Source organism: Falco biarmicus, chromosome 1 (assembly GCF_023638135.1).
Source record: "Falco biarmicus isolate bFalBia1 chromosome 1, bFalBia1.pri, whole genome shotgun sequence".
NCBI lineage: Eukaryota > Metazoa > Chordata > Aves > Falconiformes > Falconidae > Falco > Falco biarmicus.
Window position 1 is genome coordinate 75,113,564 of NC_079288.1, and position 16,349 is coordinate 75,129,912.

General features: G+C 35.9%; 1 protein-coding gene across 1 annotated transcript in view; it reads right to left on the bottom strand.

Moving 5' to 3' along the window:
• STX18 (syntaxin 18) overlaps positions 1-16,349 on the bottom strand; it is a 70,538-nt gene that overhangs the window by 23,962 nt on the left and 30,227 nt on the right. Inside the window, exon 2 of the mRNA XM_056337632.1 lies at positions 10,321-10,388. Coding sequence (XP_056193607.1) covers positions 10,321-10,388 — 68 coding nt within the window. The remainder of the gene's footprint in view (positions 1-10,320; positions 10,389-16,349) is intronic.

Here is a 16,349-nt window from a genome sequence, read left to right on the forward strand (position 1 = left end):
TTAACACACAGAGATTCAGATGGAAAATGAGGGTGGAGTAACAGTTTCATGATGGCCCCCTGATGAAGCAAAAAAATCTCCACTCTATTTCAGATTACAATAATAAGTTCTGGCTGGGCTGCTACTGAACAGTATAAAGTTCTTGTCTTTATATGTCTATGTTCTTGTACCCTATCCAGCTTTGTGGTATTTGCAGAGTTCTATGCTTTCCATGCACTTTTTAACATTACAGGGCAAAATAAAGATTACAAAATGCAAACAAGAATTTCCTTTTAAATCAGAATTAGAAATACATATACAAAAACTGCCTCAAACATGCTTTATTTTTTACTAACAGTGTAACTAGTAGTAATATAGTGACACACTGAAGATAACTGCAACAACATTGGGAAACAAGTTGCTCAGTTGCTTTTCATAGTTGCCAATACAAAAATATGGTAGATCGAATTCTTAAATAGGAGTTTCACAGCTTCAAAGGTCACAAAATGCTGCTTAATCCAGTAAACAAGAAATAAAATACTTTTCCTTTTATAACTGTTTACATCTTACATAGTGTTTGGACCAGCACTTCTGAACAAGAGCTGGTCAAGCCACTGGGAGGCAAGGATACTTGAAACCCAGTTTCCTTGGGAAGGCAAGAATGAAGTCATACAATCACATCCCATTATGTCAAAACACGTGGCATTCAACTAGTACTAACAGGATACTGAAGTCCCTGTTGCACTGCCCAGTAAATCTGCACATGGAGATTATAACAAAAAAATTCATGTAATCACCATCCTTTAGCCTTACAAAAAAAAAAAAAAAAAAAAAGAGCCATTCATCTAAAAAGAACAGGCCAAGGAAAAACAAACACAGAAAAAACTGAACAAAACCCAACTACACAAAAAACCCCAGCTGTGTCCTGTATGTCAGAGATACAAATACCTGCTTGAAATAGAGCGGCAGTATCACGGCAATGGACTGATACATTACTAAATCAAGAAAGGTCAAACAAACCAGGTTTTTCAGAAGCGGTCAGAAGAATTAGCCAAGACACACACTGGCTAATGCATGCAGATAAAGAAGGGAGAAGGGGGGAAACTGTCCTAATCAATAGGAGAAAGCTTCATGAGAAACTTGGGCTGGAAGGCAACTTGGGTTATTTGTGACTTTTAAGAACATGGATGAAGAGTAAGAAGTAGGCAGACTTCAGTCATCTAGAAAAATTAGTAGGGTAAATTGCATAGAAAAGGGAAACCTAAAAAGGAACAGAAAATAATTCAGGTGAACTAGTTGTTTTGATATAAAAATTACACTATGATAATTTGCAATTCTGCCCTTGGTGAAAGGGAAGAATAGGCAATACAGTAAGAGATCATCTTAGCTACTTCATGACCTCTAAGCTCATCACTAAGCTGAAACACAAAGAGCAGAATACAGAAAGTGCAAATTAGGTCTGATTGCTACTGACAAATCTAAAGGAACACAGCATGGAGGGGCACAATCAGGAAAGGGTCAAGCGCAGCATGAGACACAACTGGCAAGGGATGTCAATGATAACAAGAGCCTGCTCTGCAAATATTACTATGAGAAACTCCCAAGAATGTGGTGTTGGCTTGTTATTAAGTAAAGAAATAGAATTATACACAGAGTACGAATAAATTCTAGGTGTTTATTGCCTTTTTTCCTCCCCTGCGTTAAGTTTCATCACAAAGATCACTTCTAAGCTGCAGTTACTATTCCCTTTAGCTTACTGCTGCTAAATCATCAGGGCCCAATTTACTACCTCTGCCATTAACAAAAAAAATAAATCATAATTATTTGTTGATATTTTCATCAATAATAACAAGTGTCAGAAGATATATTAATAACAGCATGCTGAGTGAATAGTGTATGAGAAAGAGTGCTAGGCGAACAAGGTTATGGCATGAGTGTACCTCAAGGTGCAGTGCCTCCTGGGGTAATGCTGAAGGTAAACTTGATGAAGTATATATCCCTCCTGTTTGTAAGCCAAAGGTGTGCTCCTGAAGGGAACTAACTGACCTTCAAAAAAGCCCAGGGTGTATGTACATCCCTATAGCATGCAGAAAGAGAAGAGGCCTGGGAATAAAACAAGTAATGCATCAAATAAAAGGTTGCATCCTCACTGCCCAGAACTAGGGGAGAATAAGCAAGTCCTAGGTTGATGGGAAAGGTCAAGTGTAGCAACTATCTTTAAAAAATACGTTTAAAGAGGAAAAAAAAGCAGAGGACTTACAGACCACTCGGCCTAGGAAAATATAGGAACAAATAATCAAACAATTTTTAAGTGCTTAGGAAACAACAAAACCAGTATTATCAGATGTATCAAGAATAAGTCATATGCAGTATAATTTATTTCTGGGATGCAGTTAACAGGTCTTATGGATGGATGAAAAGCTATCATTGCTATATACCTTCTCTATAGCGTGGCTTTTGTTACCATCTCACATGACATTCTCAGAAGCTACCAGTGAATAAATGCATTAAAAGAAACAAGCACCATACAGATGTGAAACTGAATAGCTGGACTCGGAGTAGTTATATATCAAAACAGAAGGACACACAGAGTTGTGTTCCTGGGAGTTTGTTGTGAATCTGACACTAATAACTTCACTAACAACTCAGACACTAGAATGGAGTATAAACTCACTAAATTTGCAAAGGCATAAAAGCTAAGCAGTTTAAAACTGTATCAAGAGAACTAGACTTCAAATCAAAACAATACTGCCAACTTGGAGAAATGACATGAAGAATTTGAATAAGGCACGGTCAGAGGCTCTTTGTTGCAGCAGGAACAATTATCTGAACCCACAGAGAATGAGGAACAACTGATGAGGGACTAGTTCTCCAGAAAGTCATCTGGGATCATAATTAGGTCATAACCCAAACATAACAACATGTTATTGCATAAAAAGTCATCATTACAATGGGATGCATAAACGCAGTAGCATAATCCATTACAAATTTAAGGTGATCTTTCTGCTATCCTTGGCTTTGGGCAAGGCCTCAGCTGGAGTTTTTGTTTCGTTTCAGCACCTCACTGCAACAAGCAACTGGGACAGTGTCTGAAGGAGAGGAAAAAGTACAATCAAAGGTTGAAGAGAACACCTGTGAGAAACCAAAGATACTGTAATTGTTGATTCTAGAAGAGACTGAGGCGTTACCGAAGTAAGTTAGTGTAAAAAAAAAAAAATAATATTCTAGTATAGGGAAACAGGATAAAGATAAGGAAACGGGAAAAAGAAGAGGGATCTCCACTGAAAAAAAATATTTAAAAGCAAGCAAAACACAGTGGGAGAATGACCTAGTCATTCTATTTTCTAATGTGTCAACCATGCTCCTTCCAGCCTATCATTTCTAAGATCCTGTTTTGCTGGCAAAGCACAAGGAACCAGAGCTGATGAAGGTGTTACATCAGGTTTTGGAATTAGTAACTCTTTCTGCTGGTGTACAAAATATTTTCTGCTTACTGATTCAATAAAAGATAGCAGATCAAGCAGACAAACTTCATTTGCCTCCAACAACGTATTACAAAAGAGAGAGAAGCAATAAGCTGAAATAAATCAGTTCTAAAAGACTGATATGTACTGTTTTAGCAGAGATGTGCCCAACTTACCACCTGCAGATACTGCCTTACAAATATATACATAAACGCTCACACACACAAGTGTGTAGGTATATGCATGTATGTACATGTATGCATAATCTTAGTTGTAAACACAGCAGACATTTTAAAACTTCTTCCCCTTGGGCATCTAGTATGATTTAAATTATTTTACTTCTTATTTAACAACAAGATTTAAACATGTTTTATTATGTTTTGTGTGTTTTTATTTACTGCCTTTTTCCATCCAAATGCTGTCTGACAAATCCAAGGTAACAACTTGTCTACTCAAATGACAGAACATTCCACAAAATATTTAAACAGATTTTTTTTAAGTCTGTGGAGAAGCTTCAGCTACTAGAACAGGCAGTACAGGCATACCTGAATTAGTATTTTGTTCTGTAAAATATTGCTGAGAAATTCCAGAATGCTACTATGAAGAACTAGTATTTCTAAAAAGTGATATATGAACTTAGTATAATCAAAAAAGAAGAGAAATAATTTGAAAAGAATTCCCTGGAGAACAAGAAAATACTACACACTCCTCCATGAAGAAAGTCCTTACAGACCATCTACATGTTTTACTCTCTTAGTACAACAAAGAAAGCCTTGCTTCTTGTAAAAAAGCAATTAAGTCAAGGCAAGAAAGCATTCCGGCATTGTATGGGACCCGGCAAGACACTTTTTAGAGTCCTTTAATGGCTACTTCTTTTCTTTTATTGGTTAAGCCAAAGGAACACTCCACAAAAGATGGGGCAATCATTCAATGATTTTCTATTAGGTGACAAACATAACTGATTTACTGCTACCTCACATCAGCTTTACTAGGTAGACAAATGCTAGGGCAAGAGGCATAACTACTGGGCATCAACATTCTTTTTTAAGACAGAAAGATAATTTGTTACATTTTTTTCCTAAATATATAATTTGCAATAAACAATATATGAAATGTTTATAAACACTTAACAGCACAGAAGGACCACAGAAACATGTAATGAACACAGAAGCCACCCATCCAGCATTTCCTGGGGAAAAAACATTATTTCTACTCAGAACCAATCTACACTACACTGATGAACTACACAAGTATCTCTGCAGTTGCAAAAGACAATAAATTACATGTCTAATAACCCCAGATGGAAAGGGAAAGGTCTTTCAAAGATTTTCCTTTTAAGTATGAAGTGTTCTGTGGTCAAAATCTAGAATTCTCTCAATTCCTTTCCAATGTCTGCTTAAAGCAGTAGGAATAACTACTGGTCTTTAAACTTTCTAAACCTTGAAAGATCCTTCAGAGAAACTAGAGGCTGTGGAGGAATCCCAAGAGGACCATTTTAAATCCCCAAGTGTCAGGGCACTACAGCTAGTTCCTTGAACTTCATTTAACAGAAACGTACAAACTACCTTGGTGGTTCAATAAACAAAAACATGAAGGAACCAATGATGAAAGGCAAAGGCAGAAGCTGTTCACAGACGAAACAACAGACAATTTACCAAAGACTGAAGATAGGATCTCACACAGTGCAGTGCAGAAAGCAATGCAGGAATGCATTATAGCAAACTGACTAAGAAGAAGAATATATAGAATGTGTAGCAGTCATACACTAAAAATGGGAAGGTAAGTAACAATTCTCATCTGAAAGGAATGATCATAGTCTGCTTAATAAGTAAAAATAAAAAAAGCACCCACATCTTGTTACATCTTCAGGAATCAAGAGTCTTTGCCTTCTTTCCAGGAAGAGTGACCAACTTGTTCTGCTGGAAACAGTTTATGGCCAAAGGCAGACAAAAGAAATAGCCACCTACCCTCACAGGTAAGTATCTACAGAACTGAAAAAAGGAAAAGTACTATCCATTCTTCTTCTATGCCAACATATAAGAAATTATTCCAGTAAAGTCAATAAAGTCTTAGCATATCACTTACGAGAGAAGAATCTGATATTCAGACTTTATATAGAGTCAGGAACAGACTTTATATTTTTCTTTTGCCTTTTTTTATTTTTTTAAGGTATTATTCATCACTAACTCACTAAAGTTAGTTAGCCAAATGCAACATTGCTAGGAAAGTCCTTAAAGGTGATAATTTAGCAGGGATAATTTCCTAATATATAAATGTCTGGTGTTTACCATATTGATTCATCAATTGAAGATTACTTTTGTAATTATCTAGTAAGCTTATCTTCAAGTTCATCAGTTCTAAGAAGTCCTTGGTTATTTTTCTTACACATTGCCTGAAGGACTACACCCCATATATGCTTTCTAAACACCATTATGAAGCTTAATAAGCCTACTTGAACAAGTTGGTGAAGAAGTCCTTGAGATAAACATAAACCAGATATGAACAAATATCCAAATACTGTTTACTGTTGCTGTTTTACAGTATTGTCAGAGCATTTTGCAATAAAAACTAATTCATTTTCAAATGCTCTGAGATGCCCTAAAGCATTTCTTGACTGTTGAGTTTTACTTCTCTCCAAAGATTCTTGGAGAGAGACTGCAGTTAACAACAGCTCAGAGGGCTACTATCAACAGGGACAGTGATGATGCAGGGTCCCATGATTTAGCTACATGTTTCTTATAAAGTACCCTGCCACTGACTGTGTTCACTGATCATAAGTATGACACCCAAAGGCCTTCATTAGGTTTGAAATGTGTATACAAAGCCAGCAAGAATATAATTAAAATTAAGTTGCTTTTCTTTAAGACAAGGCTTTAATGTTAAATAAAAGCAATAATGCGTATAAAGTTAATGGTCCTTCCCTTAGTAGGTGTAACCAATAACAACATGTCTTTGCTAGTCATTCAAGTTTTCATTGTTTATTGCTTTTCCTTAAAATGTGTGTCACAGAGAAAGCCCAAGTTGTCACTATTATTGCCAGTACAACCCCCAATTTTGAAGCCAAATGAAAAGAAACAACCATACATTTGGAAAGAAGTCTGAATAAGGAGCTTCTAGATGTGTCCCTCTAAATCAGTCTTCTAACAGGTTGGTTTCGTGTTTCTTTCCATCACAACTCATGCTGTCAGTGGAAGATGATAGCACATCTCTGAAGCTCTCAGAAGTTCTATCCAGAGGAGAGAATCATGGTAGACAGAATAAAACAGGCAAGAAGACAAACCAGAAAAGTTCCTTATCACAGAAAACCGAAAATTGGTGTGAGAAAGCAAATGAATCCTGATAAACAGGACCGAATGAAGGTGCAATGGCCTGTAAGTCAGCAGGCTTAGATTGCTGCATCACTAGTTTCATATGTTTTGCCATTCACATATTTTAGAGCTGACAGTCAAATCAAGAAGAAAGAAGGTAAATAAGCAATTACTAATTCTTGAGCTTTTTGGACTCAATTTAGGTATTTCGGTCAAATATTTAAAGTTTGATAAAATGGGTCAGGGCCTTTGTTCCAATTAACTCTTCCTCTAGTTGTCGTTACTCATTGCTAAAAATCTTCCTCTAAAAATGAATTAAAGACATACCCTCTGTAGCAGGGTATTTTATGCATGCTAAAAATAAAAATTCTATTATTAAAGAATTTATAGTCTGCAAAAGTAAGGTCAAAGAAGCAATCAAGAGCCTGTATGTAGCACACTATGAAGAAGTTTTAAAAGGCATACAATAATTCAACTTGATAACTCAAAAGCTGAGTCTTACCAACACATGGTGCTATAGTTAGAAAAACAAATAGCAGGATTAACAAAATACAGAGCAGTCAAATTTAATGAACAAAATTAAACGTCCTACATAAATTCTAGTACAGCCTTTTTGTATTAAATTGTTTAAAAAATTTCCCCATAGCTTAACTATTGAAAAGTTATTAAAACTGCTGTCTTCAATGAGTGAGGCATTTGCTAAGGCTGTAAGACTGACAACATAGATGCTATGATCCTCTTTGCACCCACAAAGTAGGCCAGTAAAAGCAATCTAGTATGGAATTTGACAGTACTATCTATTTTAAATTTAACAACAGGATCATCTGCAGTCACATGAGAGATCTGGAGTATTATTTTACTGTTTAATAAAAGAAATTTATATTTTTTTTCCTCTCCTTTGTTAATAACTGAGGTGTAGGGTGGTGAAAAATCACCGAGATTACCATGGTAAGTGCTTAAAATAGACTTTACAAAAAGAACATTAAAAACTTTCAGAAACCAAAATAGTTTGGACAAATTTTTACTCCACTTATCACTTCAATTTTATGCACACAAATAGTACCCAAAATTTAACCGCTACTGACTATTTGCTCTTACTGAAATTATTTGCAGTTTCTCAGCCTGTGCAGTCCCCTGAAGTTTTCACACAGCAAACACAGTTATTTCAGTATTAAATTGGTGGCTCCACCTAGTGGTGTTCATGACCTATTCCAACAGGAACTGAAAAGCAGAGCTAGGCCCAACACGTAGGTGTAACACTGCTCCTGCTTGGAAAAGCAGCTCCTCGTACACCTTCCACACAGAATTGACATCGACACCCTCGAGCTTCATTTTCACTGGCACTGACTGTGAATAGCTCTCACGGCCTTACATGCCAAAATCTTTTGATTTTGTTGTTTCATTTTTGAAACAAAATGCTGCTTTTAAAATCTCAAGGAGACAAAAAAAAGGTGCCAGAAGTCTTCTGACAACTTACTTCGGGACGCATTTTGACATCACTGATTAGACAGTACTGCTAGTACTGTGACAGACCCTTCCAGGCCTAGAAGTTGTTTCTCAGAAAGGCTGTTCCTCCAATATTGACCGAGCCTAAGGAAGAGCAGATGGCTCATCTGTTCCTATTGTCTTCTCCTGGGTGGATATCTGTCTGGATAACACTCCTGTTTGGTATCTCTGAGGCCTTTTGCAGAAAGGCATTAAATTGACTTGGGACTCAGCGTCTTCAACCAAGATGACTTTAGACTGCATTTTCTCTACCTTGGTCATAGCAACTGCTTAGCTTTAGGCAGGGCTGTGGCAGAATTGGAATGCAGACAGGGAGGACTCACCCCATGCAGTCCTGCAGTTATGTTGAGGGACTGCAGAAATACAACACAGGAAATCGTGAGGTTTCAGAAGATCCTTTAAAAGGGAAAGCTTACCTGCACAGTTTCATTTGAATATACCTCACTCGCCTAGCCCCTCAAAAAAAGTGGGTTGTGTGCTTCTCAGATGAGTGTGAGAAAAAGACATTTAGTTGTTGCCACTGTGATCCACCTTTATCACATCAAGAACAACTTGCTGACATGCTCTTTAAAGTGGATGCTTTGCATCTTTATAGAGATTGTATCCCAGTTCTTTAATGCATACCAATTGGGTTTCAGTCTCTATTGTACACACTGTGCATTCTTCCAATTTTTCACCTGGTTGGAATTTTAAAAGTTTTGGTTTTGAACCACCAATCTCAAAATAAAATGGCATCCCAAAACCCTGGAGAACATCTCTTTCCCTATGCATAACCAGGGTGGCAGATCAACCTGTTTCAAATGACAGTGTGACGAAGGCCAGGCAGTTTTGGGGAGCACATTTCCCCACACAAATATACTTCCCTGAAAGACAGCACTCACTATGTACATTATTTTGCACTGTTCATTTATCTTAGATACACCTATAGACTGAGAAGGAAGAAAAGGAATGATTAGTTAGATGTTGTGGGGTCTGCACTGTGCAGACAGGATATCTATTTTTTTCAAATAAATATTTATAGCAGTCGTTAAGTGTGTCACAAAACCATTCCTACAATATGAAATAAACTGGAACTGTTAAACTTCTGTTTACAACAGCAAAGTTAGTTAAATGGTTAATTAGCTAAAAAGTTAGTTTCCTATGAAGTATTTTCTACTTCTGGAATTAAATACTGTGCAACCTCTAATACGACTACTAAGTTTGCACGTAACAAGAGCTTCATTAAAAAGCAAGTTTTCCATTTCTCAAATAGTATGATTGTTTGTACTCAGTCCACCAAAATACAAGTTGCAGTAATATTTAGATCTTAGAATAACTCTAATAATTTGTTAAGAAAGTTAAATCTGCAGATCATAAGATACTCTTATTTTTCCTTTCAAACACCAACCTGTAAACTTGTTTTAATCTTCTAAAAATCCTACTACTAAAGCTATCCGCAAGTAAGCGGATACAGCAGTTTTGAATGTTTCTTAATGGCTGAAGAAAATCAAAACTTTCTCCATACAATAACAGCTACCAGGACTGAAGCCTACAGTTTCTGTCACAGAAAAGCAAGTCCTGTGCTGCTGTCCCCTGGCAACATGTTCTCAAAGGTGTCCTTCACACTTTTCATGTCTGCAGCTCACACTCCAGAACCTGAAGTTTGCATCATTCTCCTCTAGGACCTACTGATGCTACTGACTGTATACTTACTGTTAACAGGTAGGTTTTATGTCACAGAGTGAAAGGGAAAACCTGGATCATTGAAACTATTATCCTGCTGTCTCAGGAACCAGTTCAGACACCTACTCTGCAGGTCCTTAAAAGGTGCTGGACTCAAGACTGGCAGGTTGTTTTGTTTCAGAACGCACACCTAAGAGCCAGAAATCTTCAAATTCTGAGTCTCCTTTTGTGTAGGACCATTTTCTTGTGACAGCACTATTCTTCATCTTAAGTAGCTTACAGTAAGCCAATTAATAAGCAATCTATGTTTTATTATTAGTCATTATACCTATAAAATTTTAATCAGTTCACTTTCTAAATCTGAAAATAAATAAATCTATTTAAACACAATGCACACTTACCTGTAAGCATTAATGTAGTCCTTTCTGTGTTGCAGAAGAAAATCTTTCAGCTTTCCAATATGAGAAATCTAAAAGAATAGAAATCATAATTAAACTTCAGTCTGATAACTGATTACTTTTAAGTTTAAAGTTCAGTATTACACACTTGAAACATGAATTTGTAAAATTATTTATTCTGTAATTAGCATTATAAAATTTGCTCTTTTGTATCACAATTTTCACTTCTTGCAAGCAGTCAATACATAAAAATAAGCTAAAAAGATCTGCTGTATGAAGGTACAATTCAGACAAAAGTAGTAAAAATACATCTTCTATCCAAAAAGCATAAACTAAACACTAAATATAACTACAATATCAAACATTAAAAATATTAAACATGATAATAACAACACAAAACATTATCTAAACTGGAAATCCAGAACCTAATGTACACTTTAGAAAATTAATTCATTTTAGAAGATCATGCAAGAAAGTTTAAAACATTTTACTGAAACAAATACTCAAGTTCAGTTATCAGAACTTGTAGAGCAAGATGCTATCCCTCTCTTTTCTATTTTTGCCATAACAGAATGATCAGTTTGTGCCCAAACTAAAGTAGTACCTCTATCATCTGATAATCATTAGTAAGTTTTGCCACAGCATACATCCCTACCAAATTTCTATTTCTAGATTTCTACTTCACATTACATACATTTTACTATAAATCCACTTGACTTTCCTTATGAAAAGTCTTTACAAAGATCCTTTGAAAAAGATGAAAAAACTCCTGAAAATCTGAAAGAACTTTTGCAAACGTTAGTCTGATCTAAAAGATCTGATGTAGCATAAGACGCTGCTTATTTCAGAGACTAGAAGAACTGCAGAAATCTAGTTTAACTGGCCACAGAAATAAGATGATTACCAATATGACTTCCTTAGCAGGTCTTGAAGGAGACATGATGGGAGGGAGGAGGAAGGGGGAGAATTATGTACATTACTGGTATATATTTTCAAGGGGGAGGGAGGGAGAACCTTTCTAAAGCATATTGTGAAGTATTGATTAATAATTCAGTGTAAAAATGCATGCATGGAATTTTACAAAACAACAGTTGTTTTAGTTTACAAATACAGCAAATGGTTTACTCCATGTATCTGGGAAAAAGCATCAGAAGCTGTTCAAGTCTTAAAATCCTATTTTCATGCAAATGTTCCTTGTAATTAAACAAACAAAAAAACCACAGAGAAAGAACACAGAATACTTTGGATAAATAGAAGATTAATTCCCCCAATTATTTTTTTCAAAAGATCAGCATCTCTTAGAAAAAAATAAGAGGGAAGGGGAAAAAAACGTACTTAGTAAGACTGCAGTGATCTGTACAACTGAAAATAAGTGTTTCCTTGTGCAAATAAATTTCCTTATTGTTATTTGCTCTTTCATTTTACTACAATTCATTGTACTGGATAAGAATTTTCCCAGTTTTCATGTTTCAAGTTTTCCATGTGATTAACAGCAAGGGAAATTTCATCCCATTCATAGCAAACAGAGTTCTGTTAGTACCACCAATATATACCAAGTTTCCTAAAGTACGTTAGCACCATCATATGCAGTAAGAAGGGAAACACTGAAATCTCTACAGGATCAATGAGGCACAAAGGGTAAGCTAAACTATTCTACAGATGTTCCTTCTCATGACCACTGGAACTTATTTTTTGTATAGTGATCTCTTTCTCAGCTCAGATTGGGTATGTCATGAGATTTGCTGAATAGGTAAATCAAGCTTGACTATGAAAGCAAAACATTTAAAACAGTCATACAGTGTTTCAGTAGAACAATAACACTTAATAAGCAGAAAGAAAGTACTACAGAGGACAAAGAGTAGCAATGTAAAATAAGAAACTCATTTGAAAACATCTACATTAATTTGTCAACAAACACTAAACTAGAAAATAGATTAGCAAAATTTTATAAGTAATAAATCTTAATATTACTGCAATAGCTACAATTTAGGAGTGATTAACAAGCAGAAAGAATCAGAATGACAAGCAAGAACACTGTCTTACAGTAATTAATTCATCTAGTCACAAAGAGCATTCTATTTAGGCTAAAATTGTCATCATGTATTTGAATTGCAGTGACCCCACTTTGCCTCTCCTTCATTTGTAAAGCTATGTTCATGAATTTAGAATGACACCATTATGCCCATACTCGCATCAAGCTCTTAGTTCCCAAGATTTGCATCAGAAGTGAGACTTCTTGTCCTACTTTCCCCTCAAATTCTAACAGCATCTTCTGCAATCCTGCACTACTGCTATTTCTCTTTTGCCTTTTCTTACCATGTACTACTGGCATAGCTTCAAATTCAATTTGTCATTACCATATCAACAAAATTAAACATTTTTTTTAATTAGGTCTCAATAGCATTAAAAAGAATGTGAATTTTATTTTTAAAATATTTTTTTTTGGTACAATGCTTAAGCTTCTGCAGACACGAGATATCCCTGATCATACAAATATAAATCTCGAAGATATCTCTAGGGTCATCAACCTGCTATTATTCTGAGGTTATCAGAGGCACACCACATACTCTGCAAAGTTATTATGTTCCAGCCTAAAGGCAATAAAGCATCTCCCTATTCCAAATGCATGGTTTTATTATAATCCTACTGCTCTTATTATGAGTAAGAACCATCAAATTGCCAGGTTTACTGATTAACAACTTTTAGCCATCTGTTCTTGCTTCAAAGTAGTTCTTTCCCTTTACAGCTCTGCTTCCCTGCATGTGTTTCAGTTTTCCATCAATAACCCTATCTCTCTCTAACTTCTGTAGCCCCAAAAAAATGACCCCAAGCTTTTAGTTTCTTCTCACAAGATAGTTCTGAAGTTGCCTAACCCATAACTTTGCAGTTGCTCCAGTTTACATCCATCCTTTTCCAATGCAGATGACTAGAAGGGTATTCGCTGGTGCTAGTTACTTTGTAACTCAGCTGGAAATATCTTTTCTTCCACCATTTTCATTGGTTAGTTTCAAGCTTACTCTTTGGTTTGGTTCTAAATACCCATTCTTCTGCTTAATTTCTTTATTCTCTCCACAACTTCCAGACCCCAGAGTCATTCAGCACTTGCTGTAACGTATCATGCTCCTCCTTCTGCCTCTCAGTATCCCCTCATTAGTAAATTTTACCAATCCATCTTACCCTGGAATTAATTTGAAAACTCATCTTGTTTAGTATTGTGCTTATTTTGGGGAATGCAAAAAGTAATTTCACTATTAAGCAATCTTCAGCCCAACACTTTTTTCAACACAGAAACATTGCTGATGTCACTATTAGTTTCCCTCTGCTGACTTAATTATAGTCAATACATTTGCTTCCCTCTGATCAAATGGTACCATCTTCAATTCAATGCATTTTCATTAAAAACAGCTGCCTTCAGAACCTGAGCTTTCCCAAATCTGCTGTGTCTGAACTCAACCCACAGACTATCTGAAAATCACAATATGACTGCATTACAGTTCTAAGACTTTGTACAAATTTCCAATTCCAAGCTCTGGTTCCCAGTATGTACCTTGCTTTTACCCTGCTGGTCCATGACTTTTTGCTTATTAATTTAGCCTGGAGACCATGCCTAAACTATTCCTAATCTACACTCCAGCTGCATGACAAAACCACTTTTTTGCTAATCCTCTTTTTATTTACATAGCTAAAGCATATTTTAACGTTGGGGATTTTTAATACCATTAGTTAACTTGTGAATTTTCCCAAACCTGACTTTATCTATACAAAGCCTTCCCTTCTGCAACAGTTTTATTGGTCAGTCAGTTTCTCTCTCCCCACTGCTTTTTACTGCCTCTGAGCTAATTTTTTTGTATCTTTTCTAATTAGTCTTTCAAGCAGACCTAGAATAACTTTAAAACCTACTTGCATTTCAGCATATCTATTTGTTCCACTCCGTTTACCCATCCATCAAACTGCAACTTCCTATTTACTGTATATGCCTGTTTTCAAAACAATTATACTACCAGTTGAGACAGTTGTCAAAAGGATAGATGAGAGCAATTTGAAGATGAAGCACAAACACATCTGAGTATTGGCCTCTTGTCATGGTCCCCATTCTCCTGCCTCTGGAAATCAGCTTTCTTCTCTGAAAGTCTGGAGTTGAGAAATAAGCCTCTCTTTCAACCCTGAAATGATGAAATTCTTTCCCTTTTTTTTTTTTTTTTTTTTTCCCCCTGATGGGATAAGAAGGCTTAGAGAAATGCCCTTCGCAGTTACAACACTCTTGCACTACATTTAGTCTTAATGTACCTTATGGGGAAGAACACTACTGAATTTCCTGATATAACTGACATGTTTATGAGAATCATGGGAAAAAAAATAACCTTCCTCCCAATATTGCCAACATATGTTATATCATTATACTAATGGCATGTTCTCAAGCTTCTGTTCACTACCAGAATACAGAAAGTTACATTCTTTCTGATGATGAAAACTACTTAGGAAACTCCAGGCTCTTCCTCTTCTCTTCCCTTTCCCACTGGCACTCCCTTGAGGGTCAATGCCACACACCAGAACACTGAAATGACTTTTTTATTTTTCACATTACTCTTCTGGAAATAGGGGTTAATAATGCTTAAGAACAAATATAAAAATCAGTTGCTTTCATTTCAGCTCCACAAATACCTGTATCAGCACAAGAGAGAGCAGAAGCTGGATAGCACCAGTAGGGAACTTCCTATAAGATGCGTCTGCCATGAAAGGAGGTATATTTAGTTACAACTTAAGAAACTTGACATGATAACCTCCTAAGCTCAGGTAATGAAGCTAGAGACTCCAGATGTTATTTTAAAATTGCCAAGTGTAGCTCTGATCATGAAAAAGCAATTTATTCTCTTAAGTGAAGCTGCAGCAGTTTTCCACTGGGTGGCAACAAAAGTGTCAGCATCACACAAGTAAAAAACTATAAATTCACATTAAAGGCTGTAATCTAAGTTTTTTTGAGTTACTTTAGGTTCCAGTTTGCACTTCACGAAGTTTCTTCAATGTAGACTACCTCTTTAATGCATGTATTTGGGTTTTTTTGCCACTGTAGATTTTTTTAAACAACTCTTATTAAAACATAAAAGCAAATATTGCATATAATGCAGGTCCAACATAAAAGGAAGCTGTGAATGGCTGCCATCTGCTACCACAGGTGGCATGCACAGCTCTATTTATACTTGGGGCCTTCACTAGAAATGGTAGATGTTCCTCTATTTAAAAATTTTTCTTAGGATTTTGGAGCAGGCTATATTTTTAAATAAGAAGAGAAACAGGAAAGCATTCCCTCCAAAGCAGCACCTTCAAAAGATGCATATACTTCTGAATGAAGACACTACGTTTTCTTCAGTATCTTAGCAATACATACAGCATTTCTCTCCACTCCCAACAAAGAATTGATCACTCATGAAACAGTAGGTTCCAATTTGCATACGTTTAACCCACTGCAAGAAGCAGCAGCATTGTTTACGATTAAAACGATTGGAGTAGGTTCCCGTGACATATTGTAGAGAGAACTCCACAGTGCTGAATAATCATTTTCATTGAACAAATGTAGCATTTTACCAAGTTTACTCTTCTACCCGAACAATAAGTATACTACCTTATAAAATTGACTGTTACACTTTGCACTACATAGTCACTCTCAATTTTTAGAAAATGTACTTTAAAGGACACTTTAAAAATACTTAAAACCAAAACATCACAGAAAGGCTCTTGCAAAAGTTTTAAGAGACATGGCATTTACTGTTGATTCGGCAGCACTGACAAGCACGGCTGATGGAAGTGTCTTATTAACCATAAAATTAAAAAAAAAGAAAAAAGTTTTACATTTGATTTTTCAGTATGTCCAAAAAGCCTCATCTACAAGTATCTTCCCTAAATAGATTCCATCTACATATACACAAAGATAACTACATTCTACAACCCCCTCTGCAAACAGCAGAAAGTTTAAGATTGTTATAATATTAATATCTAGACACCTAGCATATTTTTGATTCCAAACAGGCAACCCA